General features: G+C 46.2%; 1 protein-coding gene across 2 annotated transcripts in view; it reads right to left on the bottom strand.

The window, feature by feature from the left end:
* LOC121573758 (seizure protein 6-like) overlaps positions 1 to 8,191 on the bottom strand; it is a 321,488-nt gene extending 313,297 nt beyond the window's left edge. For both annotated transcript variants that reach the window (XM_041885985.1, XM_041885984.1), the window contains exon 1: positions 7,840 to 8,191. In XM_041885985.1, coding sequence (XP_041741919.1) covers positions 7,840 to 7,924 — 85 coding nt within the window. In that variant the 5' untranslated portion in view covers positions 7,925 to 8,191. The remainder of the gene's footprint in view (positions 1 to 7,839) is intronic.
* Positions 8,192 to 27,941: the final 19,750 nt, after the last annotated feature.

Below are 27,941 nucleotides of genomic sequence, written 5' to 3'. Positions count from 1 at the left end.
TTTGACTACAAAGCCACCCCTAATTTAGCTATACAAGAGAAACTGAATTAATTTTATATTGAGTACATTCAGCAACAAAATGTCCAAGTGACAGAATCATTGCAGTGTAAAAAAATTATAATAATGAATTCAGAGATTCAGTAAACAAGATATTTACAGAATAGTTTTCCACAGAAACATAAACCTCTGAAACCACATTTAAAAAGATTATGACTCACATTAGAGTGCACGCGACATACTGTAAGAGCAGAAAGAATTTGCACATGGAGAACTGAAAATGGCAGCATTCAGCCAGGCTGTATGCTCCACCTGGGAGGACAAGAGAGGCAGGGAACGGCGCTGTCAGGCGCCAAGCCCGGAAAATGGGGTATTCTGGCATAATGACTCTCGTTTACAATTGACAAGCTGAAGGAAAGCTAAACTAATTATGACAGTGTGCAGATGCTGAATAGCCCTTGATGAAGTTAATCACCAGTAATCCAAAAAACAGGTGTTGAACATTTTCTATCCCCTGCTATGAAATTACAGGATGATCAGAATTCAAGAGTGTGCAGTTTAATTGAATGGGACGTCCGCTGCATCCCCTCCCACCCCCTCCCTAAAAAACACTGTGAGGCAACGATTACTGCAGATCACCATGAATGACAGGCTTTCTCTCCTCGCTTTGAGATGAGGTGCGGGTGTCAACTGTTTATCTAAAACGCTCTATCCGTGACTATGTTCATGGTGGCTGTATGTCTTTTTGAGGCTATAGAGTGCACGACTGCATGATATCAATTTAAAGTACATCAACTTACATAAGCTTGGAATTCTATTAGGATGAGAAATTGACAATATTTGATTTTCTCCATTGCTTTCTATATTTGGGTTTCTTTGTTATCTACAGTACATCTATCTGATAGTGGAACTAGCTACCCCCACCCAGTCTCAATATCAAGCTCCCACAAAACTGAGGGTGGATATCTGTGTCCCCAAGGGCCAAAAATGAAAGATGGACTTTCAGTGAAAACCTCGTCGTACAATCTAAATTGATTTGAACTCTTTAGAGTAATATGTACCAGTTTCCAGGCGTATTGCAACCACTGAGCCCCCATCTACCACATGGGTAATAATCCTCCATTCTTCCACAACGAGGCTTGAATAGCTCATTATTCTAATCACAGGCTTTCATCTTTAGTACAATATTCAAACCAACAGTGGTGTGTCAAGGACAGCTCCATCAAACAGGAGGGGCTCGTAATTCATTTAATGAGCTGCGGGATACATAAAACATCCCCAAACCCAAATCTTCTAGATCCCATACTGCACATGTTACAGTAAAACACTCAGCTAATGTGGAACACTGTTACAAAGATAATGGGCTCTGAATTACTGTGATAATGTTGGAAACACAAACTGCCACACACAAGCCAAGATATCGAGACAAACGACTGGGAATCATGTGTGTGTGTGCGCGCGCGCACCTGTTTATTATAAAGAGCATGAATGGCATTCATGTTCCCCTCTCTTTAAAGACAAAGGAGAAAGGTCAGACCATACAATAGCTGAAGATAGATGCTGATCACTGAGCAGTAATCGCACCATTGTAATTCAAGGTGTAAAGCAATTTGTCTCTAGCCAAATCTTTGAATCCAGGCTGACTTCAACCATGTCACGACTTCCGCCGAGGCTGCCCCCCCTCCTGGTTCGGGCAGGCTTCGGCGTTCGTCGTCACCGGAGTACTAGCTACTGCCGATCCCATTCTCATCACTCCACTTGTCATGTCTTGTCAATCACACACACCTGGTGCTCATTCCCCTAATTAGTATGTGTATAAGTGTTCCCTCTGTTCCCCTTGTCTTTGTGAGTGATTGTTTTGTTGTGAGAGCGTGTAGCTCGGTTGAGCTACATTTCACTGTGTTATTGCCAAGGTGGATGTTTTCCCTTGTACAGTTACGTTTGACGCTTGGGGCGTTTGATATATACAAACGGATTAAACTCTGGACTTCGGTATTTTACCTCCTGCGCCTGACTCCTTCTTTCACACCTCGTCACAAAATCACTCACCTGATCTGATATGGAGTCAGCAGGAGAAGACCGCATGCCTGGAGTTGTGGCAAGGGTCCAGGAGCATTCCTCGATGTTGGCCAGCTTGGGGGAAGCGATGGATTGGGTTCTACAGGTGGTAGAACGCCTGGAGAGGAGAGGATCCAATCTATCGAGACCAGCTGGTCAACCGGATCCAGCCACCTACACCCCAGCCCCTGGAGGGATCCAGATATCCCGGCCACCGGCATTTGACGGGACTGCAGCGCGTTGTAAGGGATTCCTACTCCAACTGGAGTTGTATTTCTCCAGCATCAGACCGGAGCCCCGGGAACGGGAGAAGGTATCCGTCCTCGATTCCTGCCTTTGTGGGAGAGCCTTGGAGTGGGCCAATGCGGTATGGAACGAGAGAGGTACCACGTTGGAGAACTACAGGGAGCTTGCTCGCCTCTTTCGGGCCGTTTTTTGACTGGTTCATTTAAGGCAGGGGACGAGGACCGCTCAGGACTACGCGCTGGAGTTCCGGACGCTGGCAGCAGGCTCCGGGTGGAACGAGCGGGCCCTGATAGACCATTTCCGGTGCCACCTAATGGAGGACGTCTGACGGGAGCTAGCCTGCCGGGATGCCATGCTATCGTTCTCCAAACTGGTGGACATGGCCATCCGGCTGGACAATCTGCTAGCAGCCAGAGGATGTCCTGGTAGGGGTCTGCCCGTTCCCACTCCGGACGACTCTGACCCCGAGCAGATGAAGCTGGGGGGAGCCACCGGTCGAGAGAGCGCAGGAGGACAGTGACAGTGCCACTCTGATGGCACGAAGGGACAATTCACATCACGTCGTAGTCAACGTTCTTTTGGGTCTGGAGGCGGTAGGCAGGGTACTCACGCATCACCCCAGGTAACGAACACCCAAACGTGTTCAGAGCCCTTTGCAGCACACTGTACTTTATCTATCTCCTTTCCAGATCACTTGGTAGGTTCCCAGTGTAAGGCGATAGTCGATTCAGGCGCAGCTGGGAATTTTATGGACAGGGCATTTGCACACCGTCAAGGCATTTCATTGGTTCCCCTAACCATTCCACTCCCCATCAGAGCACTAGATAGTCGACCATTAGGGTCCGGGTTGGTTAAGGAAGTTACTGTACCAGTCACCATGATTACGCAGGAGACACATGTTGAGCAGATCACCTTTATGATTATTGATTCTCCTGCTTACCCTGTAGTCTTGGGTATCCCGTGGTTAGCCCTTCATAACCCCAATTTCTCATGGCCGCAGAGGGTTCTTACGGGGTGGTCACGTGAGTGTCTGGGTAGGTGTCTAGGTGTATCCGTTGGTGCGACCACGGTGGAAAGTCCAGACGGTACCCCCACCATGCGCATTTCCCCCGAATACCATGATCTGGCGCTCGCATTTTCCAAGACGCAAGAGACTAAATTACCACCTCATCGGGAGAGGGATTGCGCGATAAACCTTCGGGTAGACGCTTTACCTCCCAGGAGTCATGTGTATCCCCTGTCGCAGGCTGAAATGGAGGCTATGGAAATATATGTCAGCAAGTCCCTGCGCCAGGGGTATATACGTCCCTCCACTTCACCTGCCTCCTCAAGTTTCTTCTTTGTGAAGAAGAAAGATGGCGGTTTACGCCACTGAATAATGTGACGGTACGATTTAGTTATCCTCTTCCCCTCATTCCTTCAGTGATTGAGTCAATGCATGGGGCCCGTTTTTTCACCAAATTAGACCTCAGGAGTGCCTACAACCTGGTGCGTATTCAGGAAGGGGATGAGTGGAAAACAGCATTCAGCACAACCTCGGGGCATTATGAATACCTGGTGATGCCCTACGGTTTGATGAATGCTCCATCCGTTTTCCAGTCCTTTGTGAACGAGGTGTTTCAGGACATGCTTGGTCATGGTGTGGTGGTCTACATCGATGACATCCTGGTGTATTCCGCTACTCGCGCCGAGCATGTGTCCCTGGTTCGCAAATTACTGGTCCGACTGCTGGAAAATGATCTTTATGCCAAAGCAGAGAAGTGTGAGTTTTTCCAGCGGTCAATCTCCTTCCTCGGATATCGCATTACCCCACAGGTGGGGAGATGGAGGGAGATCGCATTGCAGCCGTGCGTAATTGGCCGACTCCAACCACGGTAAAGGAGGTGCAGCGCTTCCTTGGCTTTGCCAACTACTATCGAAGGTTTATTCTGGGTTTTGGCAAGGTCGCAGCTCCCATTACCTCCTTGTTGAAGGGTGGGCCGTCCCGGCTCCGCTGGTCTGCTGAGGCTGATTTGGCATTCAGTAGATTGCGGGGTCTGTTCACCTCAGCCCCAGCACTGGCTCACCCCGATCCATCACTACCGTTCGTAGTGGAGGTGGATGCGTCCGAGGTAGGGATAGGAGCTGTCTTATCCTAATGCTCGGGCACACCACCCAAGCTTCGCCCCTGTGCCTTCTTTTCTAAGAAGCTCAGCTCGGCGGAGCAGAACTACGGCGTTGGTGATCGGGAGCTGTTGGCTGTTGTCCGAGCTTTGACGGTGTGGAGACATTGGCTCGGAGGGGCAAAACACCCTTTCCTGGTCTGGACAGACCACCGTAACCTGGAGTACATTCGGGCAGCGAGGAGGCTGAATCCTCGCCAGACCAGGTGGGCCCTCTTCTTCACCCGTTTTGATTTCACACTCTCATACATTCCAGGTACGAAGAACGTGAAGGCAGACGCACTGTCCCAGCTGTATGACACAGAGGAGAGGCCCAGAGACAACACCCCCATACTCCCGGCCTCATGGATTGTGGCGCCGGTAGTATGGGCGATGGACGCAGATATAGCGCAGGCATTACACACAGATCCATCTCCACCGCAGTGTCCAGCTGGGCTGCAGTACGTGCCTGCGCTTATCCGTGATCATCTGATCTACTGGGCACACACATCACCCTCCTCTGGTCATCCAGGTATCGGTCGTACAATGCGCTGCCTGACCGAGAAGTACTGGTGGCCTACCTTGGCTAAGGACGTGAGGGTGTATGTTTCCTCATGCTCAGTGTGCGCCCAGAGTAAGGCACCTAGGCACCTCCCAGCGGGTAAGCTACAACCTTTACCAGTTCCACAACGACCATGGTCTCACCTGAGTATTGATTTTCTCACTGATCTTCCCAAGGTAACACCACGATCCTGGTCGTTGTGGACCGCTTTTTAAAGTCCTGCCACCTCCTTCCTCTGCCCGGTTTCCCCACGGCCCTACAAACTGCGGAGGCTCTGTTTACTCACGTCTTCCGGCACTACGGGGTACCAGACGATATAGTGTCCGACCGAGGTCCCCAGTTCACGTCTAGAGTCTGGAAGGCGTTCATGGAACGTCTGGGGGTCTCGGTCAGCCTGACCTCTGGTTTTCACCCCGAGAGCAATGGGCAGGTGGAAAGGGTGAATCAAGATGTGGGTAGTTTCCTGCGGACCTACTGTCAGGACCGGCCGGGGGAGTGGTCGGTGTTCCTACCATGGGCAGAATATGCTCAGAACTCTCTCTGCCACTCCTCCACTAACCTAACACCCTTCCAATGTGTTTTGGGGTACCAACCGGCCCTGGCACCGTGGCACCAGAGCCAGACCGAGGCTCCCGCAGTGGATGACTGGTTTCGGCGCGCGGAGGAGACTTGGGACGCTGCCCACGTTCGCCTCCAGCGCGCCTTGTGTCGTCAGAAGGCCAACGCTGACCTCCACCGCAGGGAGGTCCCAGTGTTCGTACCGGGGGATCGGGTCTGGCTCTCGACCCGGAATCTGCCCCTCCGGCTGCTCTGCCGGAAGCTGAGCCCGCGGTTTGTGGGGCCATTTAAAGTCCTGAGGAGAATAAACGAGGTGACATACAGGTTTTTACTCCCCCCTGATTACCGTATTAACCCCTCGTTTCATGTGTCTCTCCTCAGGCCGGTGGTAGCTGGTCCGAGGTACGGGAGGTTCCTCCACCATCCTGGATTCGAGGAGTCATTCCCCTAATTAGTATGTGTGTAAGTGTTCCCTCTGTTCCTCTTGTCTTTGTGAGTGATTGTTTTGTTGTTGTGAGAGCATGTAGCTCGGTTGAGCTACATTTCACTGTGTTATTGCCAAGGTGGATGTTTTCCCTTGTACAGTTACGTTTAACGCTTGGGGCATTTGATATATACAAACGGATTAAACTCTGGACTTCAGTATTTTACCTCCTGCGCCTGACTCCTTCTTTCACACCTCGTCACAAACCATACAAAGTAATGCACAAGGCTTGGTTTTCTGCTTCTTGAAAGTCTAAAGCATTAAAAGCATTGCTCAAGCTTACACATAAAAAAACACAACATGAAAATATTTACTCTGCTTATTGTTATCATTGAATAGCTGCAGCCCTGAATGCACTAATGAAAACTGCCAAAGGTTACTTTGCTTTAAAAATACTGTGTGCATTTTGTTCCTTCTCCCTGTAGTGTCGAGCTGTGAGCAAGTGATGCTGCTGTGTTCATGGGTTGTTCCATTTTTCAGTCACTTTTTGACCGCACCCATTTTGATTCGAACTAAACCTTCCCTACATGTTTGCGCATGGTAGAAACGGCCAGAGAGTTTCTTTTTGGACCTGTATGCCTAAACATTCAGGAGATAGAGGTGCTCAAAGTTGACCCATTTTGCATACTCCACCCTACCATGAGACATCCATGTCTTCTTCACTGAAAATATAAATGGTTGAGTTTGATATCATCTGAACGCTTACAAACAGGCTTGTCAAACTTTTTTATAATTTCTTGGAGAAAACAAAAAATGCCTTTAATGAAAATCATCTAAAAAGGCGTAAACTCTGATTTTGGTCATGTTAATGCTAAGTAAGACCATTGCACTGTGTAAATGGGTAGAGAGGGCTTCCCGCAGTACCAATCAACTGTGTCAAACAACTCTGTCAGTAATCTTCAGCGATTCCTGAGGATTAGTCTGTCATTACCATCTGCCACATGGACCCTCTCACACACAAATAATAAAGATCTGCTCACCCCGGTGTTGCGTAAATTGTAGTTTTAGGTGACTCCTAATTGTTTGCTATATTATTTGATCGAATTGGACTTTTCATTGATGTTTTCTTAATCAGAATGACAGTACTGTATTTCCATTAATATTATATTCCATTCCATTAGAGTTGCATTAAAAACCCTCTGATTCCGGTTGCCAAAAACCAAAACAAACTTGTTGTAATTGTAAGTAGGTTAAGTACTTTACTCCTAAAATGGGTTTTACGAGACCCTTTCCCATTTTATTTGAATCAAGCAAGATGATGATTAACTATGTTAACTGAGAGTGTATTTTATGTTTTGTATTATATTTCTATGTAATTATCTTTAATAGTTTAAATACATTTTTTAAAGGGCATGCTTAACTTTTGGTCCCAGAGTTTATTATGACTAGCTCTAGCTTGATTCAATTGAGATAATGATGCAAACGTATTAAAGTCTAAAATAGTAAAATATTGCATAATGCCTTGAAAGTATGAAGTAAGTAAACTAAGATCTGTTAGGCTGCGACTTTTTCTTACTTTTTCCCTCAAGTGCTTTGGGCTTTTTGGTATTTTTATTTATTGTAGACAGACAACGGTGCATGTGAGGATATGAGGGACAGAATAGAGTGGGTCTTACCCTTAATGGACTTATGCATATAAATATCGAACTACTGAAAGTACAAACACACTTGTAGATCTGGTTTCAGGAACTGTGTGGCATGGTATAGTACACGGAGCCGTAGGGGCTGCGATCACAAATAGATTACTATGACTGACATTAAAAACTCCACGTAGGACTGAATCTATTTCTTACCTTGTCCATGTGTGTTTGTCACCGCAGCAGCGAGAACCAACACCCTAACGATGACGTGTAATTGGTAGTCTCTTCTCATACACATGTCTACTGAAGTCGAAGTCCCTCTCCGCTCACAGAATACGTCCTTGCATTAAATACTTTCCGGAGCAAAATAAGCAAACGGAGAATAAAATGTCTGTGTTGTCTGTGAAACACAGAGAAAGCCGTGCTGCTTTTTCACTTACTTAGCAAGTCGAGCAATTAGCAGATCTGACAGGAATCAACTGAAATGCAGAGGCCGTTTAATTGTAACGCTCAGTAAGCGGATTGCTGGCTCTCTGTGCTGTCAGCACCTTCAAGACAGCTAGCACGCCGCGGAAGCTTCAGCACCATGGACAGCTCCTAGCGTCAGCAAACGGTACAACTTCCGCTTCATGGAAAAGTTACCACTCCGTATTTGGACTGTGCATTTGTAATGAGCAACAAATCACATGCCTTTTTTGTGGTTAGATATTTCAAAAATGTCAACAATTATAGGATATATGCACGCATATTATTGCTATAATTTTGAGAACTCGAAGATCAGCCTATATCAAAACTAAAAAGTGAGCAATAGCTACGTGTTATAATTTCAATCATAGTAAGGGTGTTTTATATAACACATATAATAACTCATATTTTGCTCTGTAATATTTGCCCTCTGTCATCATCCATTCACTGAACACTAAAAAGGGCAACAAAAAATAAAGAGCAACCTTCATACAGTGCATTCGGAAAGTATTCAGACCCCTTGACATTTTCCACATTTTGTTAATTTACAGCCTTATTCTAAAATGGATCAAATTGTTTTTTCCCCCTCATCAATCTACACACAATTCCCCATAATAACAAAGCAAAAACAGGTTTTTAAAAATATTTGCAAATGTAAAAAATAAAATAAGAAGAAAACTGGACTATAACATTTACATAAATATTAAGACCCTTTACTCAGTACTTTGTTGAAGCACTTTTGGCAGTGATTACCGCCTCGAGTCGTCTTGGGTATGACGCTACAAGCTTGGCACACCTGTATTTGGGGAGTTTCTCCCATTCTTCTCTGCAGATCCTTTCAAGCTCTGTCAGGTTGGATGGGGAGCGTCGCAGCACAGCTATTTTCAGGTCTCTCCAGAGATGTTCGATCGGGTTCAAGTCCGGGCTCTGGCTGGGCCACTCAAGCACATTGAGAGACTTGTCCCGAAGCCACTCCTGCGTTGTCTTGGCTGTGTGCTTAGGGTCGTTGTCCTGTTGCAAGGGGAACCGTCGCCCCAGTCTGAGGTCCTCAGCGCTCTGGAGCAGGTTTTCATCAAGAATCTCTCTGTACTTTGCTCCGTTCATCTTTCCCTCGATCCTGACTAGTCTCCCAGTCCCTGCTGCTGAAAAACTTATCCACAGCATGATGCTGCCACCACCATGCTTCACCGTAGGGATGGTGCCAGGTTTCCTCCAGACGTGACGCTTGGCATTCAGGCCAAAGAGTTCAATCAGACCAGAGAATCTTGTTTCTGATGGTCTGAGAGTCCTTTAGGTGCCTTTTGGCAAACTCCAAGTGGGCTGTCATGTGCCTTTTACTGAGGAGTGGCTTCCATCTGGTCACTACCATAAAGGCCTGATTGGTGGAGTGCTGCAGAGATGGTTGTCCTTCTGGATGGTTCTCCCATCTCCACAGAGGAATTCTGGAGCTCTGTCAGAGTGACCATCGGGTTCTTGGTCAACTCCGTGACCAAGGCCCTTCTCCCCCGATTGCTCAGTTTGGCCAGGCGGCCAGCTCTAGAAAGAGTCTTGGTGGTTCCAAACTTCTTCCATTTAAGAATGATGGAGGCCACTGTGTTCTTGGGGACCTTCAATGCTGCAGGAAGTTTTTGGTACCTTTCCCCAGATCTGTTCCTGACACAATCCTATCTCGGAGCTCTACGGACAATTCCTTTGACCTCATGGCTTGGTTTTTGCTCTGACATGCACTGTCAATTTTGAGACCTTATATAGACAGGTGTGTGCCTTTCCAAATCATGTCCAATCAATTGAATTTACCACAGGTGGACTCCAATTAAGTGGTAGAAACATCTCAAGTATGATCAATGGAAACAGGATGCACCTGAGCTCAATTTCGAGTCTCATAGCAAACGTTCTGAATACTTATGTAAATAAGGTATTTCTAACCTATTTTTGCTTTGCCATTATGGGGTATTGCGTGTAGATTGATGAGGAAAACAATTAATTTAATCCATTTTAAAATAAGGCTGTAACGTAATAAAATGTGGAAAGATTCAAGGGGTCTGAATACTTTCCGAATGCACTGTATATGATGTAGATTTTTTATCAATGATAAAGTATTGTTGTTGGTTAGCCTCTTGTCTTGATGGAGAATAGCAATGATGAAATAGTGAAATTCTGCATTTTAATGCAACTTGCCTGAGCCTCATTTGCCCTGTGTTATTGAATGTAGTCATAGCCTTCATACAGTAGTTCACTAGGTACTTCTTTTCATGCTCCTTTGGTGAGATGAGTTTATTTTTCATGTCTGTTTATAGCACCTCTGCCCTGAATCTGGTCTATAAACTGAATGGCTTAACACATCAATCGGAGTGAGAATCTCACCTTGGTTGTATTGAGCTCTGAAACATCACATGGATGGCATCATTACTCTGCATATGATATGCTCACTCAGCCTCAATGCTCCCTCCTAAAGTAACAGTGACCATGTGTTGGCAGATAAAGTAGTGCAGGAACTGAAATGGTGTACACGCAGCTACAGATGTAGGGTCTAATTTAATGAACCTGTTGCAGTTTAACTTTCCTGCAATGCAGGATATTTAAAGTTGCACTATGCAGAAATCGCTCCACCATTTCCTGGTTGCTAAAACTAATAGTTTGCCCAATTTCAGTTTGTGAAAAAGTAAGAGTGTAGAGAATCATTGTACCATCTAAACCGCTGTGAAATATATTTTCCATAACCAAAAATATTGTTGTTTCAGCTGTTTGAAACTGGTGTACAAAACCGAAAGTAAAAGGCCCCAAAACAAAACCTAAGAACGGAAGCATAGAAATAGTGCACATATGTGACAAGTACTGAGGATACGAAGAGGCAGACGCAGGAATCAACAAGGAAAATATTTCATTAACAATGAAAAAGAGAATAACAAGGAGCGCGTAAACGACACAACGCTAACAATTACACACAACAATGACTGAACAGTCCAGGGCTATATAGTGGTGGTGATGAGATGATGAGGTGCAGGTGCGCTGGAGGTGATTAGGGTGCGTTGGGTTTCCATTCCTGTGTTGCCGAGGTGGTGCGCTCAGACCGGCTGGGTGTCCAAGGGGTCAGGGCCGGCTGGTACCCCAGGACGCATTGGAAGGGAGTGAGCCCCATGGAGGAGTGAACGGGGGAGTTCTGGGCATATTCTGCCCAGGGAAGAAACCTCCACCACTAACCCTGCCGGTCCTGACAGTGGCAACGAAGAAACCTCCCCAGCTCCTGGTTCAAGCGCTCCACCTGCCCATTTGACTGAGGCCTATACCCGGAAGTGAGGCTGGCCGTGGCCCCGATCTTCTCCAGGAAAGCCTTCCACACTCGGGAGGTGAATTGGGGGCCATGTTCCGAGACGATGGCCTCCGGAAGTCCATAGTGCCAGAAGACCTGTTGGAACAGGACCTCAGCAACCTGGAGAGCAGAAGGAATAACCAGTCACCGTTATGGGAATGAAAAACAATGTTTGTGTGATAGGAGATGACGTAACTCTCAAGGAGCGGCGACGGGAGTCATACCGCCTAGATTGGGAGCCGCCTGGAGATCTGTGGTCCGTGATGGTGTGGGGGGTGCTGCCCACCTCCATGGGTGAGGACTCGGCGGCAGGGTTGCTTCCATAGCTCAGATGGGGTGAGCGTTGAGGCTCCGGGAGGTGTTGGGAACGCCGTCTGTCTCTCAACATGTCGTCAAGACAGATGGACGTGGCGATGAGGGTATCAAGGTCCATCTCGTCGTCCCGACATGCGAGTTCCGTCTTGATGTCCTCCCGCAAGCCTCTCCTGAAGGCCGTGCGCAGAGCACACTCATTCCAGCCAGAAGCCCCACCACCGTGCGAAGCTCAGAGCGTACTCGGACGCGGGCCCCTCTCCCTGTTGTAGCTGGAGGAGACGCTCACCCCAGTCCTTTCTCTCCGTCGGGTGATCAAACACCGCCCTGAACCGAGTGAGGAAGGTGGGGTAGGGATATGCTGCGGCCTCACCTCCTTCCCAGACTGCCGTGGCCAATCCAGCGCCTTTCCTTTAAGTAGCGAAATCACCAGCGCTATCCTGGCTTGGTCAGATGGATATGCCCCAGGCTGACGCGCCAGATAAAGTGAAACCTGTAACAGGAAGCCGCTACATTTAGTAGTTTTACCGTTATAGCGCTCCGGTAGGGCGATGGGTCCCTCAGAAGTTGGTGATAGCTCGAGAACAGATGGACTGGGTGCACTCGCCGCTCCCTGAGGTGGAACCGGAGCGCTGGGCAGATTATGCAGAGTTTGGAGCACTTCCTGCATGGCGGCGTTCAACTGGGCAAGCTGCTGCTGGTGCTGGTCGAGGCGCTGGGAAACTCCAGGAGGATTACCTGCTGCATCCATTTTCGTGAGAGGTGTGTGACGAGTACTGAGGATACGAAGAGGCAGGACGCAGATGCAGGAATCAACAAGGTAAAAGTTTACTTTACACAAAAAAAAAATTATGCACGCATGACTGTAAGTCGCTTTGGATAAAAGCGTCTGCTAAATGGCATATTATTATATTATATTATTATATACTTAACAATGAGAAATAAAAAAAATTAAGGAGAGTAAGACAAGACTGGGAAGCAGGAACTACAGGATAACAGGGAGCAAGCAAGCACGTCCCATCGTATCTAATGTACCAGGAATGCAAATTAGTGTTATTTCAGCATCATGCCTAACTGGAGACATTGTAGCCCTTTCCTGCAGTCAAATTACCTAGTGGCCTCATGGGTGGAATGTTGTTAATATGTTTAATAATTTCATAATTTATAAACATAAAAATAAAAATAAATGCCGAAAATCCAGTGTTTCTAAGTCAAACGGTTTTGTTATATTTCAGTCTTCTGTGATGTATATAAAGTGTAAAATTGGGATGCAAACTCTAAATTGAAAACATTTCAACTCTATATATGACATGGTACAGGTGTCGTCTTTCTTTTAAGCCCATAACCATGTGTGTGAGGTGTATACTTCTGTTTCAAAGTAGATTTGTTTAAGACTACCAAGAAATACTTTGTGTGACCCTGATTTAGCCCACTGCAGTAAAAGGTTAAACCAAATGTATCCATAATGCACATGGAGCTACATGTTTTTCCTCTCTCTGCTAGCTGCTCCACAACCATTTGTTTTAGACATTCCAGTCATTCTCTTTTACAAGTAAAGGTGGGATGTATCATGATGACTAGTCGGCGCCTGCCTACACCGTCACACCTCTTGCTTCGTAAACAACAGGTGTAGACTAACAGTGAAATGATTACTTACGGGCCCTTCCCATCAATGCAGAAAAAAGACTAACAGTGAAATGATTACTTACGGGCCCTTCCCATCAATGCAGAAAAAAATTAGAAATAGTAGAAAAGTAAAACGCGTTATAATAAAAGTTATAATAAATACAATGAGTAACATGGCTATATACACAGGGTACCAGTACTGAGTCGATGTGCAGTGATACGAGGTAATTGACGTAGATATGTACATATACAGTAACTAGGAATACAGTGACAGATAATAAAAAGTAGCAGCAGTGTATGTGATGAGTCAAAAAAGTTAGTGCAAAAAGAGTCAATGCAGATATTCCTGGTAGCTATTAGTTAACTATTTAACTAACTATTTAGCAGTCTTATGGCTTTGGGTAGAAGCTGTTCAGGGTCCTGTTTGTTCCAGACTTGGTGCATCGGTACCGCTTGCCGTGTGGTAGCAGAGAGAACAGTCTCTGACTTGGGTGGCTGGAGTCTTTGACAATTTTTAGGGCCTTCCTCTGACACCGCCTGCTATAGAGGTCCTGGATGGCAGGGAGCTCGGCCCCAGTGATGTACTGGGCCGTATGCATTACCGTCTGTAGTGCCTTGCAGTCGGATGCCAAGCAGTTGCCATACCAAGCTGTGATGCAGCCAGTCAAGACGCTCTCAATGGTGTAGCTGTATAACTTTTTGAGGATCCATGCAAAATCTTTTCAGAATCCTAAGGGGGAAGAGGCGTTGTAGTGCCCTCTTCACGACTGTGTTGGTGTATGTAGACCATGATAGATCATTAGTGATGTGGACACCGATGTGGATACTCACTAAGACCTCACTGGCTGGGAGTCTCTGCTGGGACTTACTGTATGTCTATTTCATTTCCTGTGGCTGTGTGATGGTAATGTATGTAAATTGAATGTCACGGTCATCGCAGAAACACCCCTCTGTCACTTTCTCGCTAAAATATTTTGACTCTGTCTCTCTCGGTTTGTCTCTCTCTCCCTTTGTCTCTCTCTCTCACCCCCCAGCCCCCACCTCCTTTCCCCCTTTCCGGCTGAGTCAGGCCTTCATTTGGAATGTGTGCCCCCCGTCAGTGAAGTTCACTGGCCCAGTTAAGCAGGCCAGAGGTCTTGCTTGGAGCCAGACATTTGCAGCCAATCCTTCATTTAGTTAATGGGCAGGCGGCCAAGGCAGCTGATGAAAACTAAGCCTGTGAAATGAAATGACCAATGTCTCGAGGTAATGAGCCGCATCAGTGGTGTGCTGTTACAAGCATTAAGGTAATCTTAGATGGCGTGACGTTAAAAGCATCTTGAGATAATTTATTGCATTGTTAAGGGCTTACAGTGTTTCATGTCACATGCAACTGACAAACAAAAGACGCAAACTGGATGCAATGTTTTAGATGTTTATTTGTACTGTTAGGCTTTCAGCCAAACAAGACAACAGGATGTCACATGATATCAGAGGGCCTCTTACTTTCCCACACAGAGTATAATTAGAGACATCCAGTCAGTGATGTAGCAACATCATAGCCAGGGGATTCTTAAAAGCATGCTGGGGTAATCAGCTCCCATCACAATCATACCATAGAGCTGACCTACTGCAACCCCTTTTAGTTACACTTTCACTGAGTAATCATCAGCCATTTGGGCATTGTGCAGCAATCTATTTGCTCTAAATGAACAACCATGCATACAGATGTTCTCTATTCTGACTATGGTTATCATTAGCTTTTAACTAATTTGCTGTATTATTCCATGTGTTCCTTACATCAGCAACTTAGAGGAGACGTTCTTTTTGCCCAGTCCAGGGTTAAAAACTGCTGTGCGTCATTGAGTACCATTAAATGCATTGACTTTCTCCAGCTGGACAATATAAATGGGAACCAAGTCAACCTGAATAAGGCTAGATTAAAACAGCAGGTTACCCAACACTTCCCCCTAATTCAGCTGGGATGAGAAGTGAGAACACTCAGACTTAGGAAGTAAGAAGAAAGTGTTTCTGCCTTCTCCGCCTATATTCCCCAAATGAGGCCTACTCCAGTCTGCATGGTCTAGGGCTCCAGGCCCCCGGCGGCAGGCTCTGTGTCCTTCCTCAGCTGCCAGCCATATTTGTCTCAATAAGCTGAAGTGCCCTCTCAGAGCCCTATTTAAGATTCCTTTCCCCCTGAATACATTTCCATTCGCCACGCAGGATAGATCACAAGTAGCTTCCTGATGAAGTCATTCTAGCTGCACGGACCATCTGGCAGAACAAAGGAATTGAATAATATTACCCCCCTAAAATGCTATCTATTTGCGATGCTATTCAGCAAGCACCAACACCGATTGATTCACCCATGCCTTGGGCTAGTGTTCGTGCCCTCGTTATGGGGTTTGTGTGATCTGGTTCTGGGGCCTTTTCCTGCGTTACCTTTTCCTGAACAGGGATGAACTTAGAGAAGTTATTTATAGAGCTCACACTGTGGGTTTTAGGGCATGAATCATCATGGAGCTGTATACAGTGCCAATGAAGGCAGTGTGATTGAGAGGAGGCAAGTCTTTTAACCCAAGCCTACGCACAGTATGGCTCCAGCAGGTTGAACAATAAGCCTCTGTTAATGGCTCTCAGTCGTTTTTAGCCAAAGACTGACTCGTAAGCTGGGACTGCTGAAGCACTGAAGAAACATAACCTAATCAAACATCTAGCTACATATTGAACTTCCATCCTCTCAGGCCAGAGGCACAATGTATGAATTAATGGTTGGATCAGAATCAGCGTTATATTCATATGGGACAGTTACTTAGAATTAAGTAAAACCACAAGTCCAAATCCCTATCTCTGTCCATGGCTAATTTAGGAAGGTGACCATTTTAGCTAGCTAGCTTGCCACCGGAGGACAACAACACAATGAGATGCAACAATTCAAGTTTTTTTCTGTCATTGACGTTTGGCTTGATGTGATGTGATTGATGTGAAGCCAAATCCAAACTGGCTTCCTTTGGCACTTTCTTTTTGGTGCGCCAGGACCATTCACAGTTGAGTTCACTCAGTTTAGCCCAACTCTGATTGGCTATTATTGTATTTTAAAAAATATTTACAAATTGGTGCATTCAACTTATGATAGCCAGTGGGACAACCAACCAATTCATTTAAAAAAAAAAAAATTATGGGGGGGGTAGAAGGATTACTTTTATACTATTCCAGGTATATCAAGGGAGGCCAAATGCTCGCTGGTTTCCCTTGCATTCAATGCTACGAGTGGCAACAATATCATACTCTTTTTGACCAGACAGCATCATATAAATGGCCTACACATACAGAGACAGAGGGGCGCTGTTTCACTCGCTCTGATACTTTCTCCGGTGAGATACATTCAGCCTCTTGCGAATTGAAGGAAAATTATGAAACACAGAGAGACGAAAGATACATTATCTAAAAAACATTTGTTTTTTTCTTGGTCAATTTTTAAAAAAAGCCTGGCTTCCCTTGGCAACCATGAATAAACGCCACTGACACACACACACAGCCTTTGGGATGGTCAGTGACCTGACATTTTGTCCTTTACTATTATTTCTACTTCGTTCTAATATTGACATTTTCACACTCTCATGGTGCTCCCCTCCTCCTCCTCCTCCTACTGGGCCTTCCCCTCCTCCTCCTCCTCCTACTGGGCCTTCCCCTCCTCCTGCTCCTCCTCCTCCTACTGGGCCTCCTCCTCCTCCTACTGGGCCTCCTCCTCCTCCACCACCTCCTCCTCCTACTGGGCCTCCTCCTCCTCCTACTGGGCCTCCTCCTCCTCCTACTGGGCCTTCCCCTCCTCCACCACCTCCTCCTCCTACTGGGCCTCCTCCTCCTCCTACTGGGCCTCCTCCTCCTCCACCACCTCCTCCTCCTACTGGGCCTCCTCCTCCTCCTACTGGGCCTCCTCCTCCTACTGGGCCTCCTCCTCCTCCTACTGGGCCTCCTCCTCCTCCTACTGGGCCTCCTCCTCCTCCTACTGGGCCTTCTCTTTGCATCAGTCAGACCGTATCTCATGGCATTAAACACCCTGAGACAGAACACTGCTCCAAGGCTGCAGCTTTTTATCAATGTGATCCCTCTCAGACATCAGCCAAGCATCTCAAGGCCACTGGCTACTGTACCTGACAGGTGACAACAGCCTTACAGCTACACAGCATCCCCCCTATCCCCCACCACCATCTTTTCATAGTCTGATATACAGCGTATCTGTTGGGTCCCAATGTGTTTCCTCATGTCATTCTGACACACACTGGTCTGACGGCCTTCAGGACCACTCATATGTATGGGATCAGAGAAATGAAGGCTCTGACTCACTCAGACCAATGCAGCTCATGCCGCATTTAATTTCCCCTGCTCACCTTACATCTCTGCCAAGTGCTCTCCTCACCTTTCTCAATTCAACAGCTGTTTTCCACAAAGGGGCCGACTGCCTTTTGAGCAGCGGAGCTCTAGTCTGAATCACTGGCCTACTCTCAGACACAGACTTCCCTTTTTGGTAACACTAAGATGTGTACATTATGAGCATGGTATTAATTATTTATTACGTACCATAAAACATCTATTTCACTGCTACTGTGTTACCATCTCCTTTTAATGTCTTCCCTTCCTGCCTGCACTCCCCCTGACCCAAACTCAGCATACTAACATATGAATGCACACACACACTGACCATGACATCTATTCCTGACTATTTCTATTAGTTGGTAGATAGAGTGAGAGACCCTCAACTTCAGAAGGGCTTGTTTATGACTGTTATCTGGACTGAGTCACTATAGTGTAAATTATAGTGCAATATGTGTAGCCCTGACAGTCTGCATGGAGGTTCCACATATTGATTCCACACTGCAGTTAAAGCCAGCCCAATCGCTGCTGGAGTGCCTGCTGCTCAGTGCCCTACACGTCCTTCAGAGTATCCATCCATCCATCCAACCTCAGCCACACAAAAACCACCATAACATCTCACCCATGCACAGCTCCCTCATTTAACACACAGTTCTGTGAACATTCACAGTGCCTCACTGTTTTGCATACATAGAGGCAATTACATTTCCAATGACCCCCCATGGCCCTCACAGGGTACAACAGCAGCACTGCTGGCTGCCCTGTACCGTACCAGCACCATGCACAGACTGGCTGAGACTGAGAACACTGCATCCATCCACTGTTATTGGAAGTGAGTGCACAGACAGGGAGGTGATGATAGCAGATGCATGTGACCAGCTCTGAGAGGAAGGCTTATTTCTATCTGCCTATGAATATTTCAGTCAGCAGCAGTGTGTGTTATTATAGCTCCAGCCTGCGCCTCCCCTTGCCTTTACTACATGTGGCAGTGAATACTGTATACTCTACCCCCATGATTACTACTACAGTTAATACAGTTCACTGGAGGGAGGGGGAACTGTAATCACAGGGATATTAAATCAATCATTGGAGATGTTTTCATAAAACACATTTTACCCTTCAATGTGTTATGTTATTAAAATATCAGTGGTTAATCACTGCACTGTTATGTCTACGTAACCAATGCAACAATTCAAATGATGGATTATGTGTGAAATCCACTGGCATGGTCCGGTTTAATAACATACAGAATAATTATGCTAAGACAAATAGTATCAACAACTTAAGAAAGTAAACATGGATGGCAAAGGTACTTCCACTAACACCCTCTGCTGCAGTGATACAGGCATACTCTACAAGAACACCTGATACTGTAGTGTGTTCATACTTCTACAACCCAGGGCTCTCTGAATTTGTTCAGTAAAGCAAAGCGACTCAACTGAACTAACTGATAAGCCAGATAAACCTCTGACCATTTAGAAAGATCCCGTCATCCTGTTCCCTGGCCTAACAAACTAATTATTCCAGCGGTGCAGCTTCCTCAGCCATTGTCTCATTTATCAGTTAGAATGTGTATAGGCTGGGCCAGTCAGTCCTACCCTGTTGGGAGCGCATGCCTTCACATACTGTAGGTAGGCAGCATGCAGAAATGGACACATCAAATATTGTGGGATGCTGTACATTTCAACATATTGGATTTAAATTGCCTATAAGATTGTATGAAGAAAATTTGATTTTATATGCTTTGGAATATATGTAATTTGCATTGCATTATTACATTTGCCAACACTAAATGTGTCTTGATATCCAGTTAGTTTTAATACAAGTAGGATAACTTCCATAACTCCAATTATAGTTAGCAAATCACAAGGGATATTCGTTCGCCAATTGTGGATCTCATCATTTCCACATAATGATTGTAGAGCAACACATGCCAAACCACTTTCCATGCCTGGACACCAACATCCATAATCACTCTGACAAAGGACTTCAACAAAGATGGAGCACACACAGGAGACAAACACACGTAGGGTGCTCATGGAAAGAAAGAGACCAAACTTTAAAATACATCAGGTAGATACATGGTGGCTTTAAAATACAGTGATAATAGATACATTTTTGCTTAATTTAAAATTACATTGAAAACAGGCATTTTAAAACTTCCTCCGGTACAGTACGTCCCTGTCTCAATAAGCCAAACACTGACTACGTAAATGCTCTCAATGCTGACTGTGTAAAAGTGCAAAAAGCCAGAGTAGATAGTGAATCATGATCTCTGATCCCTGGAGTCACCTTCCACAAGCTGACACCTGAGACACCAGACACAGCCAGACCCAACGCTTGTAACAACGAGGCAGTTTCATCCATTATTCATCAGCCTTTAGTTATTCATCAGACACGGACAAATATTAACCTGTGTGCAAGCAAGGGAGGTACATGAATATTCAACAGGCAGGGCTTATATTTTAACATGAACACAAATAAATAGCGTAACTTGTAAATGTCAGGTAATTAAGTCACATTTGGTCCAGCTCAACCAAGCTACCCTTTAAACTGCATTATCTCAGAAGGTGAGGTAAAACCCACAGAGTGGGAGAGTGAGCGGGCGTACTACCAGCCTGGATAGAACGCTCACAGGAGTCAACTTTCAGCTGGCAGATGGTGATTTTGGAGTGGCTGCAGGGGGCCTCCGCTCCTTAAGCACACCCTTCAAGTGTGTGAGTAGGCACATGCGTGTGTGCAAATACAGTGCCTTCAGAAAGTATTCACACCTCTTGACTTTTTCCATATTTTGTTGTGTTAGAGCCTGAATTTAAAATTGATTAAATTTAGATTTAGTGTCCCTGGCCTATAATGTCAAAGTGGAATTATGTTTTTTAAAATGTTTACAAATTAATACAAATTGAAAGCTGAAATGTCTTGAGTCAATAAGTATTCAACCCCTTTATTATGGTGTGCATGAGTTCTCTCCTTCCATGTGAGAATCAGAAAGCTGTGGCCCTTTGCTTTTGCCTGTTTTCCAATACCTGAAACCAAATTAGATGAGATATCAAAAATAACGTATTGTTTTTCATCACCCAATCACTCCCACGTTCAGTGGTGTAAAGTACTTTAAAGCACTACTGAAGTCGTTTTTGGGGGGTATACAGTATTCAGACCCCTTGACTTTTTCCACATTTTGTTACGTTACAGCCTTATTCTAATATGGATTAAATTGTTTATCCTCCCTCATCAACCTCCACACAATACCCCATAATAACAAAGCAAAAACAGGTTTTTAGACATTTTTGAATATTTATTAAAAATAAAATATCACATTTACATAAGTATTCAGACCCTTTACTCAGTACTTTGTTGAAGCACCTTTGGCAGCGATTACAGCCTTGAGTCTTCTTGGGTATGACGCTACAAGCTTGGCACACCTGTATTTGGGGAGTTTCTCCTATTCCTCTCTACAGATCCTCTCAAGCTCTGTCAGGTTGGATGGGGAGTGTCGCAGCACAGCTATTTTCAGGTCTATCCAGAGATGTTAGATCGGGTTCAAGTCCAGGCTCTGGCAGGGCCCCTCAAGCACATTTAGAGACTTGTCCCGAAGCCACTCCTGCATTGTCTTGGCTGTGTGCTTAGGGTCGTTGTCCTGTTGGAAGGTGACCCTTCACCCCAGTCTGAGGTCCTGAGCGCTCTGGAGCAGGTTTTCATCAAGGATCTCTCTGTACTTTGCTCCATTCAACTTTCCCTCGATCCTGACTAGTCTCCCAGTCCCTGCCGCTGAAAAACATCCCCACAGCATGATTCTGCCACCACCATGCTTCACCGTAGGGATGGTGCCAGGTTTCCTCCAGACGTGACCCTTGGCATTCAGGCCAAAGAGTTCAATCTTGGTTTCATCAGACCAGAGAATCTTGTTTTTCATGGTCTGAGAGTCCTTTAGGTGCCCTTTGGCAAACTCCAAGTGGGCTGTCATGTGCCTTTTACTGAGGAGTGGCCTCCGTCTGGCCACTCTACCATAAAGGCCTGATTGGTGGAATGCTGCAGAGATGGTTGTCCTTCTGGAAGGTTCTCCCATCTCCACAGAGGAACTCTGGAGCTCTGTCAGAGTAGCCATCGGGTTCTTGGTCACCTCCCTGACCAAGGCCCATCTCCCCCGATTGCTCAGTTTGGCCGAGCAGCCAGCTCTTGGAAGAGTCTTGGTAGTTCAAAACTTCTTCCATTTAAGAATAATGGAGGCCACTGTGTTTTTGGGGACCTTCAATGCTGCAGACATTTTTGGTACCTTTCCCCAGATCTGTGCCTCGACACAATCCTGTCTCGTAGCTATACGGACAATTCTTTCGACCTCATGGCTTGGTTTTTGCACTGACATGCACTGTAAACTCTGGGACCTTATATAGACAGGTGTGTGCCTTTCCAAATCATGTCGAATCAATTGAATTTACCACAGGTGGACTCCAATCAAGTTGTAGAAACATCTCAAGGATGATCAATGGAAACAGGATGCACCTGAGCTCAATTTCAAGTCTCATAGCAATATACAAAATAATTTTAAAAAACTGTTTTCGCTTCATCATTATGGGGTATTGTGTGTAGATTGATGTTTATTATTTTAGAATAAAGCTGTAACTTAACAAAATGTGAAAAAAGTCAAGGGTCTGAATACTTTCCGAATGCACTGTATGTACTGTACTTTACTTTGCTATTTACAGTGGGGGGGAAAAGTATTTAGTCAGCCACCAATTGTGCAAGTTCTCCCACTTAAAAAGATGAGAGAGGCCTGTAATTTTCATCATAGGTACACGTCAACTATGACAGACAAATTGAGATATTTTTTTCCAGAAAATCACATTGTAGGATTTTTAATGAATTTATTTGCAAATTATGGTGGAAAATAAGTATTTGGTCACCTACAAACAAGCAAGATTTCTGGCTCTCACAGACCTGTAACTTCTTCTTTAAGAGGCTCCTCTGTCCTCCACTCGTTACCTGTATTAATGGCACCTGTTTGAACTTGTTATCAGTATAAAAGACACCTGTCCACAACCTCAAACAGTCACACTCCAAACTCCACTATGGCCAAGACCAAAGAGCTGTCAAAGGACACCAGAAACAAAATTGTAGACCTGCACCAGGCTGGGAAGACTGAATCTGCAATAGGTAAGCAGCTTGGTTTGAAGAAATCAACTGTGGGAGCAATTATTAGGAAATGGAAGACATACAAGACCACTGATAATCTTCCTCGATCTGGGGCTCCACGCAAGATCTCACCCCGTGGGGTCAAAATGATCACAAGAATGGTGAGCAAAAATCCCAGAACCACACGGGAAGACCTAGTGAATGACCTGCAGAGAGCTGGGACCAAAGTAACAAAGCCTACCATCAGTAACACACTACGCCGCCAGGGACTCAAATCCTGCAGTGCCAGATGTGTCCCCCTGCTTAAGCCAGTACATGTCCAGGCCCGTCTGAAGTTTGCTAGAGTGCATTTGGATGATCCAGAAGAGGATTGGGAGAATGTCATATGGTCAGATGAAACCAAAATAGAACTTTTTGGTAAAAACTCAACTCGTCGTGTTTGGAGGACAAAGAATGCTGAGTTGCATCCAAAGAACACCATACCTACTGTGAAGCATGAGGGTGGAAACATCATGCTTTGGGGCTGTTTTTCTGCAAAGGGACCAGGACGACTGATCCGTATAAAGGAAAGAATGAATGGGGCCATGTATCGTGAGATTTTGAGTGAAAACCTCCTTCCATCAACAAGGGCATTGAAGATGAAACGTGGCTGGGTCTTTCAGCATGACAATGATCCTAAACACACCGCCCGGGCAACGAAGGAGTGGCTTCGTAAGAAGCATTTCAAGGTCCTGGAGTGGCCTAGCCAGTCTCCAGATCTCAACCCCATAGAAAATCTTTGGAGGGAGTTGAAAGTCCGTGTTGCCCAGCGACAGCCCCAAAACATCACTGTTCTAGAGGAGATCTGCATGGAGGAATGGGCCAAAATACCAGCAACAGTGTGTGAAAACCTTGTGAAGACTTACAGAAAACGTTTGACCTGTGTCATTGCCAACAAAGGGTATATAACAAAGTATTGAGAAACTTTTGTTATTGACCAAATAACGTGTGTGTGTATGATTGATGATGGAGCCAATGTGTGAAAACCCTGCAATTTGCGCAGGTGAACAACAACCGCACTAAACAACAACAATCAAAGTGTCTAGTAATGTCTCATGAATAAATCAAAGTGAATCTGCATGCTGACACTGCTCTTTCACCTGTTTGATTTGTAATTAGATTTTGTTTCTTTATGTGCTGACTGTAAATGTGTATGATGCAAATCTCAATGTTATGATGATGGTAAACATTCTGACTGTGTGTTAATGCTGTGAGAGCGGTAATTGCAAGTTCATAAAGTATATCTCATAAATAAAGCTGTGTATGTTGGCCTATATGGAGAATAATATCAGTGTCCTTTTGACTTTAAATCATTGTGACGTTCTAGCAATGGGTGTGAAATAACATCTCACTGTTTTGAAAATTTAAGAGAATCGAGAATCACAGTTCGTCTTATGATAAATCAGCTGTGTCAGAGAGAGACGGCCTCTAAAAAGGAGCTGCCACATAACAGATGTAGTTCGAATCAGTTCTTCACAAAAATAAGATCAATGTTCACGGTGTCATATCATATTCTCCAACTATTCTTTATGTTCTGACAGTTTCTTTGCTGCTGAGAGTCTAAGACAAGATCAGATTAATCCAGTCAAATCCCTATATTCTAATATCTTCCATACACAATACATCTATTATATCATCCCAGTTGTGTAAATTACCCTCCAATTATCCAAAGAGTGATGTGGTGCAAAGGGTCAGCAATAACAGGCTCATTTGTAAATAATTGTAGAACTTTGGCCAGATGATCATGGAGGTGGAGAGGTACAGTAGGTGAGTACATTTACATTTACGTCATTTAGCAGACGCTCTTATCCAGAGCGACTTACAAATTGGTGCATTCACCTTATGATAGCCAGTGGGACAACCACTTTTTTTTCTTTGGGGTGGGGTAAGGGGGGGGTAGAAGGATTACTTTATCCTATCCCAGGTATTCCTTAAAGAGGTGGGGTTTCAAGTGTCTCCGGAAGGTGGTGAGTGACTCCGCTGTCCTGGCGTCGTGAGGGAGCTTGCTCCACCATTGGGGTGCCAGAGCAGCGAACAGTTTTGACTGGGCTGAGCGGGAACTGTGCTTTCGCAGAGGTAGGGTGGCCAGCAGGCCAGAGGTGGATGAACGCAATGCCCTCGTTTGGGTGTAGGGACTGATCAGAGCCTGAAGGTTCGGAGGTGCCGTTCCCCTCACAGCTCCGTAGGCAAGCACCATGGTCTTGTAGCAGATGTGGGCTTCAACTGGAAGCCAGTGGAGTGTGCGGAGGAGCGGGGTGACGTGAGAGAACTTGGGAAGGTTGAACACCAGACGGGCTGCGGCGTTCTGGATGAGATGTAGGGGTTTAATGGCACAGGCAGGGAGCCCAGCCAACAGCGAGTTGCAGTAATCCAGACGGGAGATGACAAGTGCCTGGATTAGGACCTGTGCCGCTTCCTGTGTAAGGCAGGGTCATACTCTGCGAATGTTTTAGAGCATGAACCTACAGGATCGGGTCACCGCCTTGATGTTAGCGGAGAATGACAGGGTGTTGTCCAGGGTCACGCCAAGGCTCTTTGCACTCTGGGAGGAGGACACAACGGAGTTGTCAACCGTGATGGCGAGATCATGGAACGGGCAGTCCTTCCCCGGGAGGAAGAGCAGCTCCGTCTTGCAGAGGTTCAGCTTGAGGTGGTGATCTGTCATCCACACTGATATGTCTGCCAGACATGCAGAGATGCAATTCGCCACCTGGTTATCAGAAGGGGGAAAGGAGAATATTAATTGTGTGTCATCTGCGTAGCAATGATAAGAGAGGCCATGTGAGGATATGACAGAGCCAAGTGACTTGGTGTATAGTGAGAATAGGAGAGGGCCTAGAACTGAGCCCTGGGGGACACCAGTGGTGAGAGCACGTGGTGCGGAGACAGATTCTCGCCACGCCACCTGGTAGGAGCGACCTGTGAGGTAGGACGCAATCCAAGAGTGAGCCGCGCCGGAGATGCCCAACTCGGAGAGGGTGGAGAGGAGGATCTGATGGTTCACAGTATCAAAGGCAGCAGATAGGTCTAGAAGGACGAGAGCAGAGGAGAAAGAGTTAGCTTTAGCAGTGCGGAGAGCCTCCGTGACACAGAGAAGAGCAGTCTCAGTTGAATGACCAGTCTTGAAACCTGACTGGTTTGGCTCAAGAAGGTCATTCTGAGAGAGATAGCAAGAGAGTTGGCTAAAGACGGCACGCTCAAGAGTTTTGGAGAGAAAAGAAAGAAGGGATACTGGTCTGTAGTTGTTGACATCGGAGGGATTGAGTGTAGGTTTTTTGAGGAGGGGTGCAACTCTCGCTCTCTTGAAGACGGAAGGGACATAGCCAGCGGTCAAGGATGAGTTGATGAACGAGGTGAGGTAAGGGAGAAGGTCTCCGGAAATGGTCTGGAGAAGAGAGGAGGGGATAGGGTCAAGCGGGCAGGTTGTTGGGCGGCCGGCCGTCACAAGTTGCAAGATTTCATCTGGAGAGAGAGGGGAGAAAGAAGTCAAAGCATAGGGTAGGGCAGTGTGAGCAGGACCAGCGGTGTCATTTGACTTAACAAACGAGGATCGGATGTCGTCAATCTTCTTTTCAAAATGGTTGACGAAGTCATCCACAGAGAGGGAGGAGGGGGGGAGGAGGATTCAGCAGGGAGGAGAAGGTGGCAAAGAGCTTCCTAGGGTTAGAGGCAGGTGCTTGGAATTTAGAGTGGTAGAAAGTGGCTTTAGCAGCAGAGTGTCTAGTTTTCCTCCATTTACGCTCGGCTGCCCGGAGCACTGTTCTGTGAGCTCGCAATGAGTCGTCAAGCCACGGAGCAAGAGGGGAGGACCGAGCCGGCCGGGAGGATAGGGGACATAGAGAGTCAAAGGATGCAGAAAGGGAGGAGAGGAGGGTTGAGGAGGCAGAATCAGGAGATTAGAGGGAGAAGGATTGAGCAGAGGGAAGAGATGATAGGATGGAAGAGGAGAGAGTAGCGGGAGAGAGAGAGCGAAGGTTGCGACGGCGCATTACCATCTGAGTAGGGGCAGAGTGAGTAGTGTTGGAGGAGAGCAAGAGAGAAAAGGATACAAAGTAGTGGTCGGAGACTTGGAGGGGAGTTGCAGTGAGATTAGTAGAAGAACAGCATCTAGTAAAGATGAGGTCAAGCGTATTGCCTGCCTTGTGAGTAGGGGGGGACGGTGAGAGGGTGAGGTCAAAAGAGGAGAGGAGTGGAAAGAAGGAGGCAGAGAGAAATGAGTCAAAGGTAGATGTAGGGAGGTTAAAGTCACCCATAACTGTGAGGGGTGAGCCCTCCTCAGGAAAGGAACTTATCAAGGCATCAAGCTCATTGATGAACTCTCCAAGGGATCCTGGAGGGCGATAAATGATAAGGATGTTAAGCTTGAATGGGATAGTGACTGTGACAGCATGGAATTCAAATGAGGACATAGACAGATGGGTCAGGGGAGAAAGAGAGAATGTCCACTTGGGAGAGATGAGGATTCCTTTGCCACCACCCCGCTGACCAGATGCTCTCGGGGTATGCGAGAACACATGGTCAGACGAGGAGAGAGCAGTAGGAGTAGCAGTGTTTTCTGTGGTAAAACATGTTTCCGTCAGCGCCAAGAAGTCGAGGGACTGGAGGGTAGCATAGGCTGAGATGAACTCTGCCTTGTTGGCCGCAGAACGGCAGTTCCAGAGGCTGCCGGAGGCCTGGAACTCCACGTGGGTCGTGCGTGCAGGGACCACCAGGTTAGAGTGGCAGCAGCCACGCGGTGTGAGGCGTTTGTATAGCCTGTGTGGTGAGGAGAGAACAGGGATAGACAGACACATAGTTGACAGGCTACAGAAAATGGCTACAATAATGCAAAGGAGATCGGAATGAAATGAACTAAACATCTGGGAAAGCGAGAGAGCGGGGCCTCCCTCACTTACGTTTCACTGAAACACTCCCAACTTCCACTTTAGAAATTATAATTGTTGGAAACTACAGCGGTTCAATGTTTTCTAGGAATAGACTAACTTAGTTTATTCAGCTAGCTAACTTGGTACAGTATTCTTCCGTGAAAACCGTCCAGGGCACCGAATCCTATGACGCCATAGCCAACTAGCATGCCAGC

The sequence above is a fragment of the Coregonus clupeaformis genome, chromosome 9 (assembly GCF_020615455.1).
Source record: "Coregonus clupeaformis isolate EN_2021a chromosome 9, ASM2061545v1, whole genome shotgun sequence".
Taxonomy (NCBI): Eukaryota; Metazoa; Chordata; class Actinopteri; order Salmoniformes; family Salmonidae; genus Coregonus; species Coregonus clupeaformis.
This window is presented reverse-complemented; position numbering and strand designations above follow the sequence as displayed.